The sequence below is a fragment of the Marmota marmota genome, unplaced genomic scaffold, assembly GCF_001458135.2.
Source record: "Marmota marmota marmota unplaced genomic scaffold, marMar, whole genome shotgun sequence".
NCBI lineage: Eukaryota > Metazoa > Chordata > Mammalia > Rodentia > Sciuridae > Marmota > Marmota marmota.
The window spans coordinates 6,348,537-6,371,537 of record NW_026000020.1 but is presented as its reverse complement, the minus strand read 5'-3'; the positions used below and the strand labels follow the sequence as shown (position 1 = coordinate 6,371,537).

The 23,001-nt window shown below is 51.0% G+C and overlaps 1 protein-coding gene and 1 non-coding gene across 11 annotated transcripts in view; both read right to left on the bottom strand.

Annotated features, from left to right (window-relative positions):
- The window catches only part of Fam178b (family with sequence similarity 178 member B), an 81,651-nt gene that overhangs the window by 40,617 nt on the left and 18,033 nt on the right, over positions 1–23,001 (bottom strand). For 5 of the 10 annotated variants that reach the window (XM_048810314.1, XM_048810316.1, XM_048810315.1 and 2 more), the window contains 2 exons: positions 20,957–21,041; positions 2,274–2,388 (listed from right to left, as the gene is read on the bottom strand). In XM_048810314.1, coding sequence (XP_048666271.1) covers positions 2,274–2,388; positions 20,957–21,041 — 200 coding nt within the window. Of the gene's footprint in view, positions 1–1,196; positions 1,561–2,273; positions 2,389–20,956; positions 21,042–22,183; positions 22,305–23,001 lie in introns of those variants that run through there. The other 5 variants (XM_048810322.1, XM_048810321.1, XM_048810320.1 and 2 more) reach the window with 4 other exon arrangements.
- On the bottom strand, positions 6,619–6,758 carry LOC125618875. Its single transcript, XR_007350256.1, has one exon. It is a non-coding gene; the product is annotated as a small nucleolar RNA SNORA33 (small nucleolar RNA).

Sequence of the window (23,001 nt, the reverse complement as noted above, 5' to 3'; positions counted from 1 at the left end):
GAGACAGCGCGAAAGCAGTGAAAGGCACATCTTCCTCATAGCAACCAGAGGGACAGCTGGGTCACGGGGCCTGTGCACAAACAGCCCTTCATTTCTAGCCTTCGTCATTATAAGGCTCTGTAGTGTGCCCCTCCCCCAAAGATACCCAGAGGCATCTCTTCTGTGGGGAAGTCCTACATGAGGACAACCCTAGAAGGCATCAGAGAAGAAATGCCTGGCGTGGAGTCATTGGCACAGGGCAGGCCTCTAGTGTGGTCAGGAGCAAGAATGGGCAGGCCATAGGGAGAGAGTGCTTCTTGGCGATTGCTCCTGCGGCCTACCTCCCTGAGGATTGCTGAACCCTGCTGGGGAGGTGCTGAGCCTTGCTGGTGTCTCCTGAATGTTCTGGAGGAGCTGTCCCCCAACCCCATGGCACCATCCAGGGCCTTCCCAAGCGCTGTGGCAGCCAGCCACCCAAGGAGTAACTGAGCATCTTCACCTCCCCCTCCCCAGGAGGACGAGGGAAGGGTCTCCAGGCAGAAAACCTCCTGCTCCCAGTGGCTTGGCAGGTGGACCTCAGCCTGCTCTTACAAGGCTCAAGCTGGGACCTTTCCCATGGCCATCAGCCAATCCTCCAGGACAGCTTGGAATCCTCCTGGGGGAAACGGTGTCAACGGCCGGGTTAAGGTCTGGGGTCTGTGGAAAGGAGGCAGGGGGTCAAAACAGCAGGTGTGGGCATGAGACCACACAGCTCTGAGCTCTGCCCTAGGACAGCACGGCTCCCTGTGCCTGAAGAAGCTGGAGGCCTGCGTGCTGGGGTTTGTGGAGCAGTGCCGAGATGATGTGCTTAAATGGCAAGAGTTCAGAGCCAGGTAGGTGTGGTGGCACATGTCTGTAATCCCAGCAGCTCATGAGGCTGAGGCAGGAGGATCAGGAGTTCAAAGCCAGCCTCAGTAATTTAGTGAAGCCCTAAGTAAGAGAGCCTATCTCTAAATAAAATATAAAAAAAGGCTGGGGATGTGGCTCAGTGGTTAAGTGCCCCTGAGTTCAATCCCTGGTACCAAAAAAAGGGCCACAATTCTAACGCCCACCTGCCCCCTGCAGCCTCTGGAGACAGCCGAGTTGCTCCGCAGTGTGAAGGGCAGGAAGCAGTCACACCTTGGCAGAACCAGTAAGAGAGGGGAAGGGGAAAGTGGCTTTGGAGTGTGGAGTCTAACCTGGTGGTAGATGGTTTCCAGGGCCACCTCCCACTTTCCAGGGAGAGCTCGGGGTTCATCCAGCAGTCAGAAGTAGCTCTTCTGATCCCCTCCACTGGTCTCCCACTCCATGTGCATTTGCTTTTTGGAGTGAAATTCAAATTTCCCCCACTCATCTGAGACAGGGGTGTGACTGAAGCTCTGCATTAGGAAGCGGCAAGTGGCTTCTTACACCAGATACGGACACCGAGCTCCGGGGAGAGGGGCAGGAGCGCAGGCTGGCACACGCGTGGGGTGTTTCCAGCAGAGCTGAGTGCAGCTAGCTTGGCAGACAGTTACTAAACAGTCGTAGAGCAGGTTCTTAAGGAAGCGCCTGCTTTTCCTGAGGAGGAACATCGCCAGTCAGCCACCAGTAGCCAGGGAGAGGCACCTCCTGGGCTAGAGGGACTGTTAGCTGGATGCTTGGTGGGAGCTCCTCAAAGAATCCTCCAGGAAGCCAGATGTGCCAGGATTTGTAGAACAAGATCATAACACTTTTACAGCCTGGATGTGGCCACTATCTGCTGACGACAGTTATGTGCGTATTGTGTGGCGCTGTCCTTTCCAGGGACAGTGCACATGCAAATTAGCATCACTGTCCACCAACTACCACACTCAGCCCAGGCGCAAAGTGGGCACACGAGAAACAAGAGAGCACTGTGGAAATGACAGGGAAAACCGCCTTGCTGTGTTCCAGCTGCCGTCAGCAGTGGACCCACCAAGAGCCCTGGAGCAAGGCTTGCGAGATGGGGACACGTCTGGGGAGCTCCCAACCATCTGAGAAGTCTGGGCTCCACCAGGAGGTGGGGAAGCGAGGTCTCACTCAGCAAGTGGCTGAAACAAACACTTGATGAAGAGGTGAGGCTCACCTACCCCATTCTCCCCAGGCCTGAGGCTGGGCGCATGGGAGCACACACGCCAGCCCTGGACAGATCTGCATTTCCAGGTGGCACATGCCACTGCTCTGAAGCTCCCCACCCTGAGGGCTAGAGCCAAGCCCAGTAACTGGTGATCAGAGGAAAGGCAGCAGAGGGGAAGGGAGGAAGAGGAGGCACCCACCTGCTGCCATGCTGAAAGGGCCCCAGCAGGTATAGGGCAGGGTTGTGGGCTCCCAGGCTATGGAACACCTCCATGACCTCCTGCAACGAGGGGTACCACAAGCGCATGTCTTCATCTGTCAGGACAAAGGAGGGCAGAGAGTCGGCTCAGAGAGAGGAGGGAAAGGCCCACTCCTCTCTCCAGAAGGCTGCCACAGGGATGTCTGGCGCAAGGCAGCCCCTTCCTGCTTCATCTGGCATCGCAGGTGTTATCATCAGACAGGAAGCAATGAATGGTTTCCGGACACTTGCTGGAGCTCTGCGAGCCTGTGCATGCTTTATCAGTCTTCAAGGTATGGCTACAGACAGGTGCAAGGGCCGAGGTGACGGTGCCCTGAGCATCCATGCTAGGCAGCCATTGGGTGCTTAGCTGCTCACAGCTAAGTGACACAAGGAGTCCTGAACCAAAGGCTCCGAAACTTAAGCTTTAGAGGACACTAGCCTCTAGTCAGGTATGGCGACATCTGCCTGTGATCCAAGCCACCGGGGAGCCTGAGGCAGGAGAATCATTGAGTTTAAAAAACAAAAAGAAAGAAGAGGCAATGCTAGCTGCAGTAGGCCCCAGCCCTCTGCCACCAGGGATACAGCCTGCTGTGGCTTGTCACTGCCCTCACTGTCACATCTGGGTGCTCCCTGGGCCTCTGCCTGCCAGCGGCATGCCTTGATGCCCTGTCTTTTGGGCAACAGTGGCCCATGGGTACAGTCTCTCCGCACCAATTTAACAAGACACGCAGGACAATCTGCCCAAATCAACACAGACGGAAAGTTGTGTGTACACAGCGCCTTTTCTCCTGTCAGACCATTTAAGGGCACTGTCACGGCCAAGGGAGTAGAAAAATAACAAACAATGTGGTCAAGCATATCTTCCAAAGATGGCCACGTCGAGGTGGCCCATCTCGCACCACGGCTCCCCCCGCCCCCCTCACCAGGAGGCAGTGTCCACAGCTCCACCCTGCCGGCCACTCCTTCATGTCGTCTTACTCATCAATTCCCTGGCTTCTTGCCGGCCTCTCACCACTTGAATGCAAATTCTATGGAGGCAGAGGCCACATCTGTGTTGGTCATCTCCATGTGCGCAGGGCCCAGAGCAGTGGCCAGGGCACAGGGGAAGCTGAATAAATGAATGAGCGAACGGATGACAGGGATCCCAAACAAAGCACAACCTAGTTCTTCACAACTAAGAGGGGAGCTGTAGGTAGTCACAGGATGAGCTAGCAGTGTCGAGGACACAGATGTTGTCAAATGTTACACTTGACAATGGACAAGGCCATTGTCAAGACCCTGGCAGGCTGGGCTCAGAGCCATGAGCTCTGTCAAACCACAGCCGTTTCTGGAGGGTGAGAGTTTGGGAGAGTTCTGCCTTCAGGGCCCATGGTGTGCAGAAACTAGCCAGGTGTGAAGGGTCAACAGGGGCCCAGGGGAGACCCTGACTTTGGGCAGCTCACAGTGCAGGAGGGAGAGGAGCCAGCTAGGTGAATGAGCACGAGTGAGCGCATCTGTGACAACCAAGGCAGGAGAAGGTTACAGAACGTGCTCAGAGGAGGGGGACCTGATTTTTGGTGGACAGCAGGAACAAACAAGGCACCTGTCACAAGAGAGGGGAAGGACGTTCCAGCAGTGGGACAGACTTGATGAAGGCAGAGTAGCATGAAAGAGTGGCGGGGCAGAGACCAGAGACAAGCACAGGGCACAGAGCAGGGCAGGCTAGGCAGGGCCAGGGCTTCTGCAAGGACGACCGCCAAAAGCAAGCTTCCTCCACTCAGGGGTACAGCGAGCCCTGCCTGCTGTAGTCTGGCAGATAGCAGAATGCAGGCCCAGGGGCTCTGAGAACAGTCTAAGGACATTTCTTCCACAGACATCGAGTGTCTCTTTGGAAACGTATATGGGTCAGGACTCACCAACAAGCAATCAGACTCTCAGTAGAGAAAGAACTTTCTCGTTTGTTTTTTCCTTTTCGTGACAATACCTCTGGCCTGCTGCACAAATGAGCCGGGAAGAAGGAGGTATGCAGGGCACAGGGGGACCACTACCAGTGCCTCTGGGACTCACGCAGGTGGAAGACGGACACACAGGTGCCTGGCTGCTGAAAAGCCCCATGAAGGGAAGTAGCACCCACCTACCAGAGCCCAGCTCGGAGCTTGGCGCTGTCCCCCTCCCCTCTCCCCCACCCAGTGATCACTCTGCACTGCAGAGGACCCTGGCCGACATGGGGGCAGTTTCAGAGGAGGTTGCCCAGATGCCCTGGGATAAATCAGTCCCCGTCAACAGCCCTGGAAGTTGGTAACATGATGACAGGAAAATCCCACCCCAGAGCCCATAATTAACACTGTCTGTAAGTAGGCCATGCGCTCAGCTTTTCCTCAGCACTGTTTGTCCCAAATGAGAAATTTCTGGAGAGCTGACATAGAAGGAAACCCAGACGTGAAGTGGCCAGGCCCCGCCCCCTCACTCAGTTTCTCCCGCACAGCTCTTCTGGAGGAGTGCTGGGGCAGTGCCTGGGCACAGGGCCTTTTAAAATGCCAGCGTAGGCAGCCCCTGGCAGCTGGGCTCTGTCCAGAGGCCAAGACTGAAAGCAGCCCTTAGGTGCCTCTCCTGGGATGGGAGTGATGTTCTGCGGGGTAAAGAAAGCACCAGGTCTAAAATAAAAGCCACCTTTTCATCTGGGTTGTGCAGGAAGCTACCTGACCACTGCTCCAGGCACGGTGGTGCGGAAGGGCAAATCCACACTCATCCCAAGAACCTGCGCTGGCCCCAGGGCTCCAGGCCTGGCTCCCTGCTCCCCTCCCTGTGCTCAGCTGGGGCCCCGCAGGTGTGTGGGTAGTAGGCAGGTCCCGAGGCTGCAGGCCTCTGGTCTTATCCTTCTTGAGCCACCCCCAGGGTACATAGCTAGGAGTGTAGGGCTGGCTGCATTAGAGGGCCACGTGGTGCTACCTGCCGGGTCCTGAGTCTCTGTGGCCACCCCTGACAGGAGGAGGGAAGGTTTCCATCACTTTTTCATTTTTTTTTTTTTGCAGTGCTGGGGACTGAATCCAGGGTTTGCCATGTGAGGCAAGTGCTCTACCACTGAGCTACGTCCCTGGTCCCCCATTGCCCTTATGCGGGGAAGGGGCTGGTTCCTGGAGGATAGGGGGCTGGCCTCCAGACTGAGTCCTGATCCTCCCGGGGTCAGGGGCTCATAGCAGTCACCGGAGGCCTTAACTGTATTTCATATCACAACTCTAATTCCTGAACTTCCCGCAGCACCTTTGTACTTAAATTGACACTTGGTCAGTGAGCTTTAGTTTCATTTAAGATGTTTATTGCGGGGCGGGGGCTGGGGCTGTAGCTCAGTGGTAGAGCGCTTGCCTAGCATGTGTGAGGCACGGGTTTCGATTCTCAGCACCACATTTAAATAAATAAAGGTCCATTGACAACTAAAAGAAATATTTAAAAAAATAAAATAAAATGTTTATTCACTCCCAAATGGGAACTGAACTCGGGAGCTGTTCTAGTCCTTCTGGGACCCAGCAGAGAGGAGAGGTGACAGGGTCAGTGAGGGACACACCACACACGTACATCTCAGGCACATTCTGGCCAAGATGGCCTGGGGGCAGGGGGACACTGGAGCAGGCCTCCCGAGGGATGCGGGTGACAAGGCTGTAGACAGGAGAAAGAGCCTCACAGACCAGACGGAGGCCAGGGGTTGCATGCAGGTGCTGAGGGAGGTGGAGGAGGGGTGAGGGGGACAAGCAAAGGTGAAGGGCAAAGGGAAGCAGAAGGTCTGAGGATCTATGTCCTCAATGAGAAGGCAGACCTGCACCAAGCCCTTTGTAATTTAGTCGTGTGTGTGTGCGATGTTAGGGACAGAACCAGGGCCTCACCCGAGCTGCAGGTGCTCTACCGACGAGCTTCACCCCAGCCCTCGAGTCTGTTTGTTTTTTGATTTGGTTCCAAGGATTGACTCAGGGATGCTTGATCGCTGAGCCATATCCCCATCCTTTAAAAATTTTATTTAGAAACAAGATCTTGCTTAGGGCCTCACTAAATTGCAGAGGCTGGCTTTGAACTCTCAATCCTCCTATCACAAAGACATAAAATCCTAGTCTCTTTAAACCCCAGTGGGTTTTGCTTTTTATTTTGTTCTTTGGCTCTGTGTAGCCTAACCTAATTCCAGCAGGTGTGAGTTGTGCCGGTCGGTGCAGTGCATCTCTATCCTGCACTCTGGGGCCTCCAAGACTTACTTGCCTCAGCCTCCTGAACTGCTGAACTACAGGTGCATGCCACCATACCTGGTTTCAACTCTGGGTTCTCCCCCCCTCCCCACTATTTGTTGTAGCCATTTTCAGGTACCTTAATGACCTTAATGACTTCAGTGTCCTTACGACTCGTTACATGGCCTCACTATTGACAGCTGTTTCTAAAATTTCTGCAGAAACACTTGCAGGTAAGCAGATTCACCAGCTGGCTAGCGAGTCTGGGTTTTAAAGCCACATACACTCCACCACCTGACCTTCAGTGTCAGGGCAGCACAGGGCACCGTGTCCTTCCCGACACCAAGCCAGTTCTTCCAGGGGGATGCTTATGAATCCTGAACTGGTCCCCGTTCTTGGTCTCTCCCCTCCTTTTCAAGCCCCAAACCTACATTCTTTCAGAATGGGTTCTGTTTCCTCTCTGTCCTACTACTAGCTCCACAGGGTCTTGATTTCCCCTAGTCTTCCCACTCACCCTGAGCCTCAGGCCCTCCCTTTGTGCCCTGCTCTGCTGTTACCCACCCTACACTCCACCCCCATCCTGGAGGCCCTGGCCTGTCTGTTCCTGAGACAGTGTACCAGGGGAGGCCACCTCTCCTCTCTCCTGGCCTCTGTAACTCACACCACTGCCTGTGTCATCTGACACCGTAAGTCTTGGAGGCCCCAGTGTGCAGGATAGAGATGCACTGCACCGACCGGCACAACTCACACCTGCTGGAATTAGGTTAGGCTACACAGAGCCAAAGAACAAAATAAAAAGCAAAACCCACTGGGGTTTAAAGAGACTAGGATTTTATGTCTTTGTGATTAAAAAAGAGGCCTGCAGTGGGGTAGACCACACTTGGTGCAGGAACAGGACTGCGCCTGCAGGATCTTGGTGCCCATCTCTCTGCTCTGCCATCTTGGCATGTGCCTCCTGTGCTCCAGGTCATCCCATGGTCCAGGACGGCTGCTGGAGGCCCAGCTATCACATCTCAACTCCAGGCAACAATTTTCCACTTTGCCACCTAAAGTATGCATTCCTGGATTATTTATATGGATGCAAGGCCCCTCTGTGTGACCTGGGACTTAGTACCAAACCACCTTCCCAAGTTCAGAAAGCAAGAATTTGAGACAGATTTAGACACAACCAAAGAGTTTGCCAGCAGTTTCCTGAATGGACAGTCGACTCCAGTTCTCTCACTGTGCATTTGTGAGCCTCAGATTTTTGGACTATAACTCATCTCTGGAATAAAATGAAACAGAAAACACCAAATGCAGGCAAGGATGGAAAGCGATGAAAATTTTCTTTCATCGCTGGTGGAAATGTCTACTGGTCCATACACTTTGCAGACAGCCTGGCAGCTTCTCAGAAAGCTAAACACGCTCTTACCATAAACCCTGGCAACTGCCCCTGAAAACTTAGGTCCATAAAAAATCTGCACAAATTTTTTTTTTCAGGGGTTGGGGAGTGCTGGGGATTGAACCCAGGGGTGCTTAACCACTGAGCCACATCTCCAGTCCTTTGTTATTTTGAGACAGGGTCTCACTCAGTTGTTTAGGGCCTCACTAAATTGCTGAGGCTGGCTTTGAACTTGCAATCCTCCTGGCTTTAGCCTCCTGAGTTGTTGGGATGACAGGTGTATGCCACCGTGCCCAGCTGCACATGAATGTTTATAGCAATTTTATTTGTAATGATCAAAAATTGGAAGTAACCAGGATGACTTTCAATAGTGAACAAATTATGGCATCAGATATTATTCAGCAATAATAAAAAAAATGAGAGCCGGGTACAGTGGTGCACACCTGTAATCCCAGCTACTCAGGAGGCTGAGGCAAGGAGGATCACAAGAATTCAAGGCCAGCCTCAACAACTTAGTAAGACTCTATCTCAAAATACATTTTAAAAAGGGCTGGGGATGCAGCTTGGTGTAGAGTGACCCTGGATTCAATCCCAGGACCAAAAACAGAAAATGGAAAAAGGAAATGATCTATGAAGACACAGAAAGCCAAGGAGGGACTTGAAATGCTCTTGTTGAGTGAAAGAAGCTGCTTGAGAAGCTACACACTGCACAGTTCCAACAGTGGGACATTCCAGAAAAGAGAACCATGCAGAAACTTAAAAAACGCTGTGGCTGCCAAGGACTGGGTGGGGGTATATATGAGATGCGTGGGGAGAACCCAAGGACACTTTTAGGGTAATGAAACTTCTGTATGATACAGGAATGAGGGACACATGTCAGGACATTTGTTAAAACCCACAAAACTGCACAACCTAATTTAAGCCACAGATTTTAGTTAATAGTGACATTAATATTGTCCATCAATGATAACAAATATTCACACTAACATAAGATGCTGACAACAGGGGACACTGTGGGTGGGGGCAGAGGGGGTCATGAGAACTCTATGTACTTTCTTATCCATTCATCTGTAAGCTGAAAACTATTCTCGAAAAATAAAGGCTGCTGCCAGGTGCGGTGGTGCCTGCCTGTAATCCCAGCGGCTAGGAAGGCTGAGGCAGGAGGATCACAAGTTCAAGGCCAGACTCAACAACTTAAGGAGGTCCTAAGCAACTCAGTGAGATCCTGTTTTAAAATGTAAAAAGGGCTGGGGATGAAGTTCAGTGGTGGGCACCTGCCTGGCATGCAGAGGCCTGCAAAGCGACAGAAGAGGCCACCCCACACAGTGCCTTGGGGGAGGAGCAGACGCTGGCAGGGCAAGGAACAGTGGCCTTCGTGCTCTTGTGCTCAGGAATCAAGGATCCAGCTGAGAACCAGCCATGTTCTGGGATCACCTGGGGAGCAGACATGACTGCTATCTGTGCGCCACTCCCAGCCTGGCTTGATTACGTGTGGCCTAGGTTTTGGAATTAAAAAAAAATTCCCAAGTGATTCAAATACCACAGCCAAGCTCAGGTCCCGCTGAGCTAAGGAAAGCTGTGGTCCTCCCTCTGGAACAACACGCAGGACATGCTTATGCGCTCTGGCAGGTGATGAGGCTGGTAGGGTGGGCGTCAATTCATGGAGCCGACCTCAGCACCCTCCCATGCCCAGAGCTCCAGGCTTTGCACCTGAGACCAACTGTCCATGGCCTGGGAGCCCAGGGGTTCCAAGTCCCAGCTGCTCATCAGCGTCACCTGGGGAGGTTTTAAAACCCAGGCAGGCTGCGCCTTGGAACCATCTCAGAGGACAGGACCTGGCATCAGTACTTTGTAAAGCTCAGCCACAGTTAAAAATTGCCATGGCTGGAAGCTGAGTCCTGGAGGAGCTACCAGCACCCTCTCTTCGGGGTCTAAAGGTCATATCAGAAGCGCTCTCTAGCTGGGTGCGGTGGCGCACACCTGTAACTCCAGTGGCTCCAGAGGCTGAGGCAGGAGGATGGCAAGTTCAAAGCCAGCCTCAGCAACAGCAAGATGCTAAGCAAACTCAGTGAGACCCTGTCTCTAAATAAAATACAACATAGGGCTGGGGATGTGGCTTCGTAGCTGAGTGCCCCTAGGTTCAATTTCTGGTATATCCACCCCCCCCCAAAAAATGAAGTGCTCTCCAGATAGGCACGGTGATGCACACCTGTGATCCAGGAGGCTGAGGCAGAGGGACTGCAAGTTGGAGGCCAGCCTCAGCAACTTAGTGGGGGCCATAAGCAAATTAGGGAGACCCTGTCTCAAAACAATACATGAAAAGGGTCTGAGGATGTAGCTCAGTGGTGAAGTCCCTGAGTTCAACTCCCAGTACCAAAATAAAATAAAAAGTTCAAGTCACATGAATTTGCTGAGGCTGGCTTTGAACTTGTGCTCCTCCTGACTCAGCCTCCTGAGTCACTGGGATTATAGGCATGTGCCACCAGGCCTCTCCCTCTCATTTCAAAAGGTGTATTGAGAGTCTTGAGCGAAAGAGATGAGATAAGCGCCTGTTATTGCCTGTCACTCTCACACCCCTGTGAGAGGTCTGTGCCCTGGGCCAGACTCATACCCTGCGGCTCTTCTCAGCCCTAGGTGGGCATCAGGAGCACTTACAAGTTTTCTAGAACTCCTGGTGCTGGGAGTTGAATGCTCCACAGGCACTGAGCTGGGGTAAAGCAGGAGTGACTGCCCCATAGACCAGCAGGCTCACACCCTGCCCTGGGAAGACCAGACTGCACATCCAAGCTTGGCCAGCTCACACAGTTCCTCTCCGACGATCCACATAGGACAGGAGCAGCTGATGTCTGCTGCAGGCAAACAATGCTCTGTCCCTCACTCCTTCAAATAATAACTGCCGAGTCCTGTAGTGCGCCTGGCTCATATCACTGCCAGGAACCCAACAGAAGGTCAGAACTCCAAACCCCACAGAGACATGCTCCCTGCCCTGGAGCTCACAGTCCCAGGGAGAGGCAACTTCAATCAGACGAGATCGGGCGCGTTCAGGGTGGTATGGCCGTAGACAAGGCAACTTCAATCATAGGATGCACATATCAACTGCAACTTGGGCCACAGAGGGCGGAAGGTGGAATCTGAGAGTAGAAGAAAGGGGCCTGGGCAGGCCCTGTGGAGGAGCCCAGTGATCTAGAGAAAGAGATGGGGTTAAGAAGGCAAAAGACAAGTTGCTGCTATGGGGAGGGAAGAGAGCAGCTTCATAGGTAGAGGAGTCCTTCAGTATGTACATGCACAGGCCCTGAGGCAGGAGGAATGAGCACAGAGGCAGTGAGGCTGAGCACAGACAGTGAGAGAAAGTGTGGGGTCTGATGAGCTGGACAGGTGGGTGACCACGCAAGAAACAGTGTGCATCACGCAAATGGCGTGGAGCTCACAAGCATTTCTTCTGCTTTCCAGGCCCTGATTATCTGTAAAATGGAGTCACAATTGTATCTACTTGTTGGAAAAAGATCAAATTAAACTCTCTTGAATGTTAGCTATTATTTTGCATTAAGTCATTTTTAATATCATATCTGATAATAATGTTTTAAAGACAAAGATCAATGATGAAGTGAGTTACTTTGATCACTGAATTCTAATTTCACACTTTGAAAGGGCCAGGCCATGTGAATGACAGTGCCCAGGGAGCCCAGCCAAGGGGTCTCCTGGGTGGTCCTCCAAGTGTTTTCCTACCCCTTTGGGTCTACACGACGTTCTCACGGTAGCAACAGGGGATTAGGAGTGCAGCCGGGGTGGCAGACCTGGATCCCAGCTGGCCTGGGCCTGGACCATGGAACTGGCCCTGGGGAACCCGAGAGAGGCCTGTGTGTGAACAGAGCGTTCACATAAGTGCTCCACGTGTGGGTAACCCTCACTCCAGCACCAGGAAGGTGCCATCTGCTGATGAGGGTGTCAAGCAGCCCCAGGGGCAGCTGTCCACATGTGGGGCCTCCACCCAGGAGCCTCTGAATGGCACACTTCCTGCCACCCCTGCGGGAGGCTTCCCTGACCACGTGAGCCAGGCAGACGCAGTGAGGTGAGGATGCCTCCTATAAGATAGTGGCGAGCACAGAGTGTCCACCAGATGTGCAGATGGATGGACTTGGGCTATCTGAAACCTTCTCCAGCTGACATGGTGGTGCACACCTGTGATCCCAGAGGCTTGGGAGGCTGAGGCAGGAGGATGGTTCAAGGCCAGCCTCAGCAACTTAGTAAGGACCCGAGCAACTTAGTGAGACCCTGTCTCAAAATAAAACATAAAAAGAGCTGGGGATGTGGCTCAGTGGTTAAACACCCCTGGGTTCAATCCCCAGTATAAAAAATAAATAAAAATAAAATTAAAAAAAAAAAAAGCCTTCTCCAAAACCAAAAAGAAACAAAAAACCAACTGTGTGAGAATAGGCTGATATAGAATAGCCAAAGCAGAACAACAGATTTTTTTTAATATTTATTTTTTAGTTATAGCTGGACACAATGCCTTTATTTTATTTATTTATTTTTATTTGGTGTTGAGGATCCAACCCAGGGCCTTGCAAGTGCTAGGCGAGCATTCTACTGCTGAGCCACAACCCCAGCCCCAAGAATGACAGAAATTAAGAAGTATAGAGAGTACATGGAAGGTTTGTGCTAGCTCCTGTGGCTGATGTAATGATTTCTGATTCAGAGAGAATAGACTTCTGATCTGATAACAGCTGTTATCTTCTGCACACAGATCAGGCACATCAACCCGTCATTTCCTCCAACCCTGAACACTCTTGAGGGTCAGCACTGGCTCTGAGTCTCCCTGTGGCTCCAAGCTGCTGGGGTTCCCAGGGGGTGACTGCCATGAGTCCTGTCTCTTCCCCATCTTCCCCAGCCTATGTCGTCACCAATGACACATCCTCTCATTCCCATGGGATGTCTCTGCTCAAAAATTCATGAGTCACCCTAGAGTTCAAATCCCAGAATGCTTGGCTGGCCTTGAAATGTTTTTGATTGATGATAAAACTATAAAAACATGCTAAGAGTTGAATGTGCTAGATGTATATTATATGACTTATACTTAAAAAAAACTAAAAAGCCAGGCATGGTGGCCCTTGCCTGTAATCCCAGTGACACAGGAGGATGAGGCAGAAGGATTGCAAATTCAAGGCCAGCCTCAGCAACTCAGGCCCTAAGCAACTCAGTGAGACTCTGTCTCAAAATAAAAAATACAGAGGGCTGGGGATGTGGCTCAGTGGTAAAGTTCCCCTGGGTTCAATTCCTGGTACCAAAGGAAATTCCCCTCAAAGAAAACTCAAATCCCTAACTAAAATCAAATCATTGACTAATTTGAATCAATCAGTTAAGGAAGAAATAATACTAGTTCTACAGAAATGCTATCAGAAAATTGAAAAGGAAGTATCTGTTCTCATCCCAGTCTACTAAGTCAGCATTACGCTGATACCAAAACCAGAAAGAGGAAATTACAGATTAATATCCTTCATGAGCTTAAATGCAGAAATTTCTACAAAATTAAGCAAACTGAATACACAAAAAAATTAGCATTAGCATGACATGACCAAGTGGGATTTGTTCCAGAATGCAAAAATAAGTGAATAAACGGTCAAAAATCAATTGATCTAACTCAGTATATTAAGAAACTAAAGAAGAAAAATGATTTTATCATCTCAATATCACAACCTCCATTTCTGATAAAAATTCCCAGCCAAGTAGGAGATGATGGAGGCTGCAGCCGCGGTCAGTGAGCAGCACCGACCACACTGTGGGGTACTGGCAAAGACCCGATGACAAGAGCAGGCCAGCGCTACTCGAAGAGCACCAAGGAGGAGAGGAGATGGGGAGAAATCTAGCAACAGAACTGCAAGACTGGCAAGTCAGCCCAGAGCCCCAGATGAGGGTACTGGAACTCCAGGGGCCAAGGGAAAAGCGTGGGGACCAAGGGACGAAGAACAAAGCATCCCAAGACCTTGCTAAGGAGAATGAAACAAATTCATTCTCAGAGCTGAACTTCTCGCCCACTTTCAGAGTATCCAAAGAATGTTCTGGCAGAGTCAGTCTGTGACCTGTATCCCTTTCCTCCTCCACAGATACCAAAGGCCCAGGACGGAGTGGGGGACAGGCCAGGCGGTGTCTCCGAGGCCAACAGGAGCATCTCCCTGTGTTTGGTCCTTGCCACAGGCTCCCAGGGCACTGCTCCAACTCAGGGTCAGCAGCTCTATGTTTGTTAAAAAAACATGAGGCGATTTCTCTCAAGCAGTTAACTGCCCAAGAATATGTTTGGTTTCAAAATCAAATGCTACCCTCCACACAAATAAAACTATTGGAGTCAATCAATAAACCAGTCCGGCAAGGTTTCAGGATGCAAAGTCAGTATGCAAAAACCTGTTGTGCTTTCACACACTGGCAATGAACAACCTGGAAAGAAATTAAGAAAATAATCCCATCTATAATAGCATCAAAGCAATCAACTATCCAGGAATAAATCTAAGAACTGTAACACATGCATACTGAAAACTACAAAGAACTGTTGAAAGAAATTAAAGACAATCTATATAAATGGAAAGACATCCCATGTTTATGGACTACAAGGCTAAATATTATTAAGATGGTTCTATGGTTCCAATATGTACCCCTAAAGTCCATGTGTCGGAAACCTATCCTCAAGGCCCATGCTGAGAGGCAGAGCCTTAAGAGGCAAGACTCCTCATGAAGGCAGCGCTGCTACTGTGGGCAGGGTCAGTCATCTCAGGAATGGGTTCCTGAGGAAAGCACAAATCTGGTCTCTTTCCCTCTTGCACACACTCTCACCACATGAATCTTCCACCAAGTTAGGCTGCAGCCAGAGGTGGTCCCTCGATCCGGGACTTCCCAGCCTCCAGAACTGTGAACCGAATAAGCTTCTTCTGTTGATAACTCCCTAATCTGTGAAATTCTGTCACAGCAGCACAAAATGAACTGAGACAGATGGCAATATCACCAGAGTTGTCTACAGATACAGGACAACCAATATCAAAACTCCAGCTACAGAAATGAACAAGCTGATCCTGCAATTCATACAGAAATGCACAATATCCAGCACAGCCAAGCAGCTTTTAAAAGAATAGCTGGAAGACTCAGACTTCCCAATTTCAAAACTTACAATAAGCCACGGCAATCAGGAATGTTTGGTACTGGCAAAAGGACAGGCATACAAATGGAAGGGAACTGAGGGTCTAGAAATAAACCCTCACATTTATGGTCAATTGTTTTTCAACAGGGGCTCCGAGATCTTTCTTTCTGGGAGAAAGAAGACTTTCTTGAATAAGTGGTGGTAGGACAACTAAATATCCAAATGCAAAATAATGAATCTGGACTCCCAGCTCACATTGTGAGGAAAAATGAACTCAAAATGCTCACAGACCCAAACTGATGAGCTAAAACAAGGAAACTTGAAAGAAAACAGACAAAAATCTTGATGAGCTAGGATTGGGCAATGATGTCTTTAAGTTTGATGCCAGAAACACAGGCCACAGAAGAAAGAAACTAGATAAACTGGACTTCATCAAAATTAAAAGATTTTTGTGCATCAAAAGATATTATCAAGGCAGTAAAAAGACAACCCACAGAATGAGGGAAACTATTTGGAAGTCATGTATTTGGTATGGGTCAGTATCCAGAATACACACAGAACTCCTGCAAGTCAACGAAAAACCCAGGAAACAGGGATGGTGGCTCATGCCTGGAATCAATCCCAGCTATTTGGGAGTCTGAGGCAAGAGGATCCCAAGTTCAAGGCCAGCCTCAGCCACTTAGCCACTCCCTGTCTAAAAGTAAAATAAAATAGCTAATGAGCACATGAAAAGACGCTCAACTCGTCAGTGTGGAAATGAAACTCCAAACCACTGAGACAGCACTTCACACCCTGTAGGGTGAGAACTTTCAAAAAGATGGATGACAGAAAATATCTGTGAGGAAAAACTGGAACCCCCAAGCGTGCTGTGGGAATGTCAAATGATACGGCCACTTTGGAAATCAGCCTGGGGATGATCAAAGGTTAAACGATGAGCTACTATGTGATCCCACAATTCTTCTCCTGAGACTAGACTGGACCAAATTGAAACCATATGCCCAAACACCTGCATGCAGGTGCTCATAAACTCACAATCACCAAAAGGGGAAACACCCCACGTGTCTGTCATCTGTTGAGCAGATCCGCACAATGTGGTCACCTGTGCAATGGAACCATAGTCAGCCCGGAGAGGAATGGAGTGCTGGGACCTGCATGGACCTTGAACACACCTGGTTGGGAAAGGGGCAGGATACCAAAAGTGCACACTCCAAGATTCCCTCTATGGGAAATATCCAGAAGAGGCAAATCCACAGAGACAGAAGGTGGACCAAGGCTGCCAGGAGCTGGGGAAGAAGGGAATCATGGGCAGGGGCTGCTGATGGGAACGAGTTACTTTGGGGGGGTCATGAGAATGTTCTGGAATTAGACAGCAGTGACAGTTGAACTCTGTGAATGTACTAAGAACCACAAAATTACGCACTATAAAAGGATTAACTGTGTAGTACGTGGGGGGGGAAACCCCCACAATTCCACTCTGGTCTCGTCAAATATTATTAAAGCTTCCCTGTGCCTCAGTGGCCCCTGTGTTCTCTCCGGAGATCTTTCAGCTAGTTTGTTTGGTGGTGGTGTTTGGTAGGACCTTGCTCATCTGGAGCACAGGTTCACTGGGCGCTCCCTCTGCTGCACCCCGCCCCACTCTGCCCTTGTGAGGAAGCCCCCTCCTCCTGCTTCTCTTCTCTTTAAGTCATCTAGTTCTAAGAGGAGATTTCACATCAACATCTGTATTTAGCTGTGGCATATTCTGCGGGCTGCTGGTCCAAGAGCCATATGCACTCCTTCCCTGCATGGGAACCCCAGTTTTGTGCCGGCGTCGGCTCAGGGCGAGGAGAGTGAGTCCACCCCAGTTGAAGAGCCATTCCATCTGCTTCCACAGAGATTGGGATAAGAGTGACTACTGCAGAAGTCCAAGCTCTGAGCCACAAGCAACAGAAACAGGCCCTGACCATTTCAGCAGAAATCAGGTTTATTACACACCAGTGGCCAGTTTACCATAAAGCTAATTAAGCCAAGGCTTAGGCCCCTCACTTGCACGGGCCCCAGTGAGTACTCTAGGGTAGGTAGGGAAGACAAGTTGCAATCTGGAAGCATTTCTACATGAGCATTTCTGGAAAGTACCTGAAGAGATCTAGGAGAAAGATCTCAGAGTCCAGGATTTGGGATGATTTCTTTAGTCATTCTAAAGAAAGGTTTACTTTTATTCTGAGTTTTCCACCTGATGATTTAAGTGACCTAAATGTTGCTAGGTGTGGTGGTACACTCCGGTAATTCCAGCTATTTGGGAGGCTGAGGCAGAAGGATTACAAGTTCGAGGCCAGCATCAGCAACACAGGAAGTGCCTGCTTCAAAATAAATAAAAAGGGACTGGGAATGTAGCTCATTGGTAGAGCACCTCTGGGTTCAATCCCCAGTACCAAAAACAACCACCACCACCGGACATTAGAATGATGGACAAAGGATGTGAAGGAGCTGTTATAACTATGTTTGAGTTGCTCAAGAAAATATAACTACCCCTTTCTGTCTAGGGGAACTGATTCTAGTACTTTCTGCAGGTCTAAGAATGCTCAAATCTTTATGTAAGATGGCATAGTATTTGTATATAAACTAAGCACATTCTCCAGTATTCCTTAAATCATCTGCAAATTACTTACAACATCTAACACAATGTCATGCCATGTATGTAACTGCTACATTGTACTGTTCGGGGATTAATTCAAAAGCTAAACCTTCATATATCCGAAAGGAGGCTGGAAAATCGAGTTCCTTGGGTTCTGCCCTGGAGGGGCAGGATTCCTGAGGATGAAAATTCTTCAGATAGAGCCAGGATATTCAAATGCATCAACAGTTGGAAAATATGGGAAATATCTTTTAAAGCTTGTGACCCAGTTCTGTCACAAGCTAATGAAACAAAATGGAAAGAATGTCCTGATAAAAAGAAAAAGGTATGCAAAATGATAACCTCATTTCTACCTTGAATACTGTTGTCTCAGGAACAAAATGATGCTTGGGGCCATGGCAGCTATTTTGCAGCCCTGAGGGGAAGTGGTGGAAGGGGTGGACACATAGGCCTGAGCCTGATGCTATGGATCTGTTGAACACATCATGGACCCCACCCCCACCTACTATCATGTGTGATAAGCACTACCTTCATCAGGAGTTTGTTACTGAGAGGCAAAACAGATCCTCACTAAAACATAACTTCTCTTGAAAACGGAAAGATCTGGTGATGCCAGATCCACACTCATCTGTACCAATACCGGTGCAGACAGCCTCTTTTGACATGGAAGAGCTCTCTTGCCTTTGCACTCCCGCAGGCAAGCGGGTTTACCATCCCTACCTCCTGTGTCTCTCCAGCCACAGCTCTGGCACCCCTCTTTTACAAGGCATGTCCTGATTCCTGCCACTCCACGCACCAACCCCACCAGCTGGAAGTCACGTGCCCACCCTCCTGAGTAGCTTGTTTCATGCCATCCCACTGGACCGTGCTGTGCCAGGACAGTAGTCATGTCTCCTTCACTCCTTGATCTCCCTCTGCGTCCAGCAAGGTGCCCGCACACAGGAGACCCTCAGCGCACCTCTGCCGAATAAATGGCTGTGAGGAACAGCACCTGGAACGCTCGTTCTCTGACTCACCCAGACCTCAGCACCAGTGAAGCGGGCCACTTCTCAACCAGGAACCTGGTCCCCACACCACCCCTTGCACTACTGCACCACGGGACACCCAGGCCCTCAGCCTGGCACTGCAGCAGATCCCCGACAGTAACTGCTCTGAAGGTTGGTCCCAGGTCTATCCTGCGCCCATCAGCTCTCCCTGACTCAGGAAATAGGTTGAGACATAAGCGCTTGCATAAGAGTCTCCCATGACAGCCGCGACAAACCACAGACAAGGAGAGAATTTTACATGAGAAAAGTCAGGCTGACTTGAAGACACACACGTGCGCATGCTCCCACACACAGTACAATAGAGGGAGAGGCAGCCCCGCAGACACCCCGCTGTGGGCAAGTCCTGAGGAGCAGGACTTTCCCCTGCACCCATCCTGGACCTAACCACCCCTTAGAGATGCTCCCTGGGCTGGAGCTGCCTCTCAGAGGAGGGCCGTGTGCTTAGCATGGGCAAGATCCTGGTTTCGAGCCCTACGGCTGACGGTACCTCCACCATTTCTAAGCATGTGGTGTGACAGGGTTTGGGACACTGACGCTGGCAGGAAGCCATCATGATCATCTTCCCAACTGGAGTTCTGCATCTACTTAACAATTCCCATCTCCCTCTTTTGGCCCCAGGCAGCCTCCATTTCACATCCTGTCTCTAGAATTTGACTGCTCCAGGGACCTCATGTGAGTGGAGTAAGAGGAAGAGGAAGAGGCACTTGGCCTTTTAAGAATGGCTTATTTCAGTTAGCACAAGGTTTTCAAGGCTCATCCACACTGTAGCATGTGACAGAATATTCTTCCTTTTAAAGGTTGAATAATATTCCAGTACACACATATACTGTATTTGCTTTATCCGTTCCCCCATTGATGGACATGTGGGTTGCTTCCACCTTTCAGTTCTCATGAACAATGCTGCAGTGAATATCCATCAGTCTGCAAATCTCTGCTCGGGTCCCTACCTGAGTTATTCCGTGGACCCTGCCTCTACTTGCCCTGAATTGTTGATGATCCTAATCTTAGGCATGGAATTCTCTAGGCCAATCTTTATCCTATTGGGCAAGGGAAGAGAATCCAGATCCGGCTCTTAGGTGATATCCACAGGAAATGCTCTGGAGTTGGAGGAGCAGGGGTGAGCTGAACAGGGGCTCAAGAGCTGCTTTCTGGCTGCTCCTGACAGAGGGTGAATCAGGGAAAATGGGACAAGAGGCAACGGAGAGTGGGATGTCCCCGCCTCTGTGGAAGAGACACTTGCCTCTGCAGGGAGAGGGCCAGGACAGGGAGGCCTCTGTTCCTGAAAGGGCAGGCATGCCGCAGAGGCGGCCCCAGGGCCCCAAAGGGCAGCCCAGGCTGCAGGGGCAGAGGTTAGGAAAAGGGAAAGGGTGAAGACTGCTGCTCTTCAGAAGACTTCAGTCAGGCTTCCCTGGGGGAGGGGCGGAGGCGGCTGAAATGCTCCAATTGACAGATGGCCCCCAGCTCAGCCACCTCCTAATGCAGAGAAGCACAATACAGACCTCTCACAGGGCTGGGGCTGACAGTGTGCCAGGCTGCAATCTTGGCCTGAGACGCCGTGCACGGTCGTGCTTTGGCAGGCAGGTGGGTGATTATGGCTGGGCAAAGGCAGGGTCTGGGCACCCGTGAATCCCTCTCACCATCTGCTTTAAGCAACTTTCAACTGGTTACTTAATATTTTTTGGTGCCAAAGTGTCTAAGTTCAGGTACCAACGGCAGACAAGCTGGGAAGGGAGCAAAGACACTGTTTCTGTGGACTCTGAACTAAATACGCCCCCAAATGCCACCATCGAGGCACAAACCGAGGCTCTCACTGCAGCCTGGAGAAATCCAGGGCTCTAGGAACGCCCTATCAGTGGAGGAGGGCTGTGGAGGGGCACTTTGGGGCACTTGCCTTGGTCGTCCCCGCCCCAGGGGTCACCCTGATTTGAGGCAATGCTCCTGGAACCCTCCAAGGCAAACTTGGACCCTTGCAAGACCTTGGAGGTAAGGTGTCCCCTTAGACCTGGGGCCTGCCTGGTCTGAGCCCAGCTTCCTGGACTGCTGTAGGACCCCCAGGGCCTGTGAGGTCAGCCTGGATTTCTATAGTGACCTGGATCTGAAACCAGATCAAGGTGCCAAAAGCCTGTCAACTCAGCTTTTTACTAGTGCTGGAGCCAGAGCCAAAGAGCCTGATGTCTCCACCTTGGGTGACGCAATGTCCCCACCACTGGGCTTCAGGGACACCCAAAGTCATGTGTTACACAAGCCTGAGAGCTCAGCTACTCTGCTCCGCCCTGCATCCCAGTACTGACCGGACTGACAGAAGAGCCCATCCACACTGAGATCCCACAGGAGGTCGAAGGCTCTTGAAGAAGTTTCTGGAGGCCATGTTAGCAGCTAGGGAAAGAAAAAAGGTTATTCCTGTGGAGTAACTGCAGCAAAAGTCTGTTCTTCATATTAAATAATGCCACTTAGTCCTCACAAGTTTAAGTGGTAGAGGATACTGTCGTCATTGCCACTTTACAGACGAGGAAATCACTCTCAGAGACATCAACAGCTTCTCTAGGGTACGCGGCTAGTAAGCAGGAATGTGAGGACTGAGGCCCAGGGGTACATGCATGTGACCTGAAATCTCCTTCCACATGACCTGTGTGGGGTCTTGGTCTTTTTGCCCTCATTCCCTGCAGTCACAGCCATGTCCCCTCTAAGGCAGGAGCCAGTGGAAGGGAAGAGAAAGGGCTTGTAAGCACTGGCCACAGTCAGCTGTCTAATGACAGTGTTGGCCCTGCTGTGACTTCAAATCATGTCCAGGTCAGCACTTTAACTTATCTGGCTTGGTCCTGGGCACTGGGCACAGATCTTCGAACAACTAAGGGTAGTTGCCCCCCTAACTCAAACTCACTGGGGTCCTTTTTTGAATGCCCCTTGAGCCCAAGAGCCATGTTCTAGGGATTTAGGCCATGGAGAGAGTGTGACATGGAGATGAGCAATGGAGTGCCATCCAGTCTGGGGACACAGGGACAAGGCCAGGCCTCGGCTGGTTGGGCTCCTGCATAGGGCTGCTCAGTGCTGTGGCAGGCACTGTGGGTGCTCTCCTCTGGGAACTGAGACTCTTGTTCCCACAAGGACCAGAGGACCCTGAGCTGAGGTCCTCTGGCAGTGACTCTGGAGGACGTGCCTGACCCAAGATCACGCCCCTCTCCAAGGGCAGCCTGCATCTGCTAACTGGCCAGTGCTGGGCCCCTGGCCTCCACTGGGACAACTCTAAATGGCCATTAGTCTCAGGCAGCCTTGGACTATGACTGTCAGGCATCTCTCCTGCAGTTCACTGCCTGCTGCTCAGCACTCTGCCAGCCTGCCACTGTACCCCCTCACAGTAGGGTTCCCAGGAGAGCTGCCCAAAAAGCCTGCAGAAACTCGGCCGCAGAGCCTTGGCCTCGGCCGTCCTCCTTTCCTTCCTTCTTTTCACTATTTCAGAACTGAGTGTTTTAACATCTCCCAATAAGAATATAAACTTGCCAAGGGTGAATGCTACCTACTTCTGTCCACTCCCTGGAAGGCCTGCTGGCAGATGCACATGAGGCCCAGGGATGAGCCCATGGAGGTCAAGAGCACTGGGGCCAAAGCCTGGTGACGAGGGCCCACAGGACACCAACAGAAGGCCCTGGGAAGGGGAAGAGGTAGGCACAGGACTGAGTCCTCGTGAGAACTCAGGATGTCCTCAGGAAGCAGTTGAATGCACAGAGGAAGTAGCTGACCATCCCAGCCCCTAGTTCTCAGAATGGAGCTCACATACACACGAGTCCAGCCCTGCTGCCACTGTACTCATCCAACTGCCTATGAAGGGACAGGCCACTTGGCTTCTCCTAGGCCAAGCACACTCTCCTTCCTGGGGATTCCAATTTGGGAACAGGACCTGGCCTTACTTGGCCATGGAACTGGAGGAGAAGAAAGTGACCTAGGATCCTGCCCTTCCCTGACCCTGGCTCTAGCTCCTCCTGAGGTCCAGCACATCCCTGACCTGGGATTCCACTACCCCTGTATCTCTGTAAGGAACCCCCAGGGTTCTCTGCCCCTCCCAGATGAAACCTTTCCTAAAGTGCACGAGTGTGGAGGTACCGAGTGCCCCCAGAAGGCTCCCAGGTCCTGTGTGCCCCTCACTGATGGGCTTCAGTCCAGAGGAGACACGAGGCTTTGGTTTCTTCTTGTGGATGACGCCCAGGCCCTAAGCAGAGCATGGGGGTCCACAGGGCAGGGTGGTCTGTAGGACTTACTCATTTAACCCCCACACGGGACTATAGGCTCAGTGTATGCACAGAGCTGATGCCAGGTGATTCAACCAAGGGGACACCCGTAA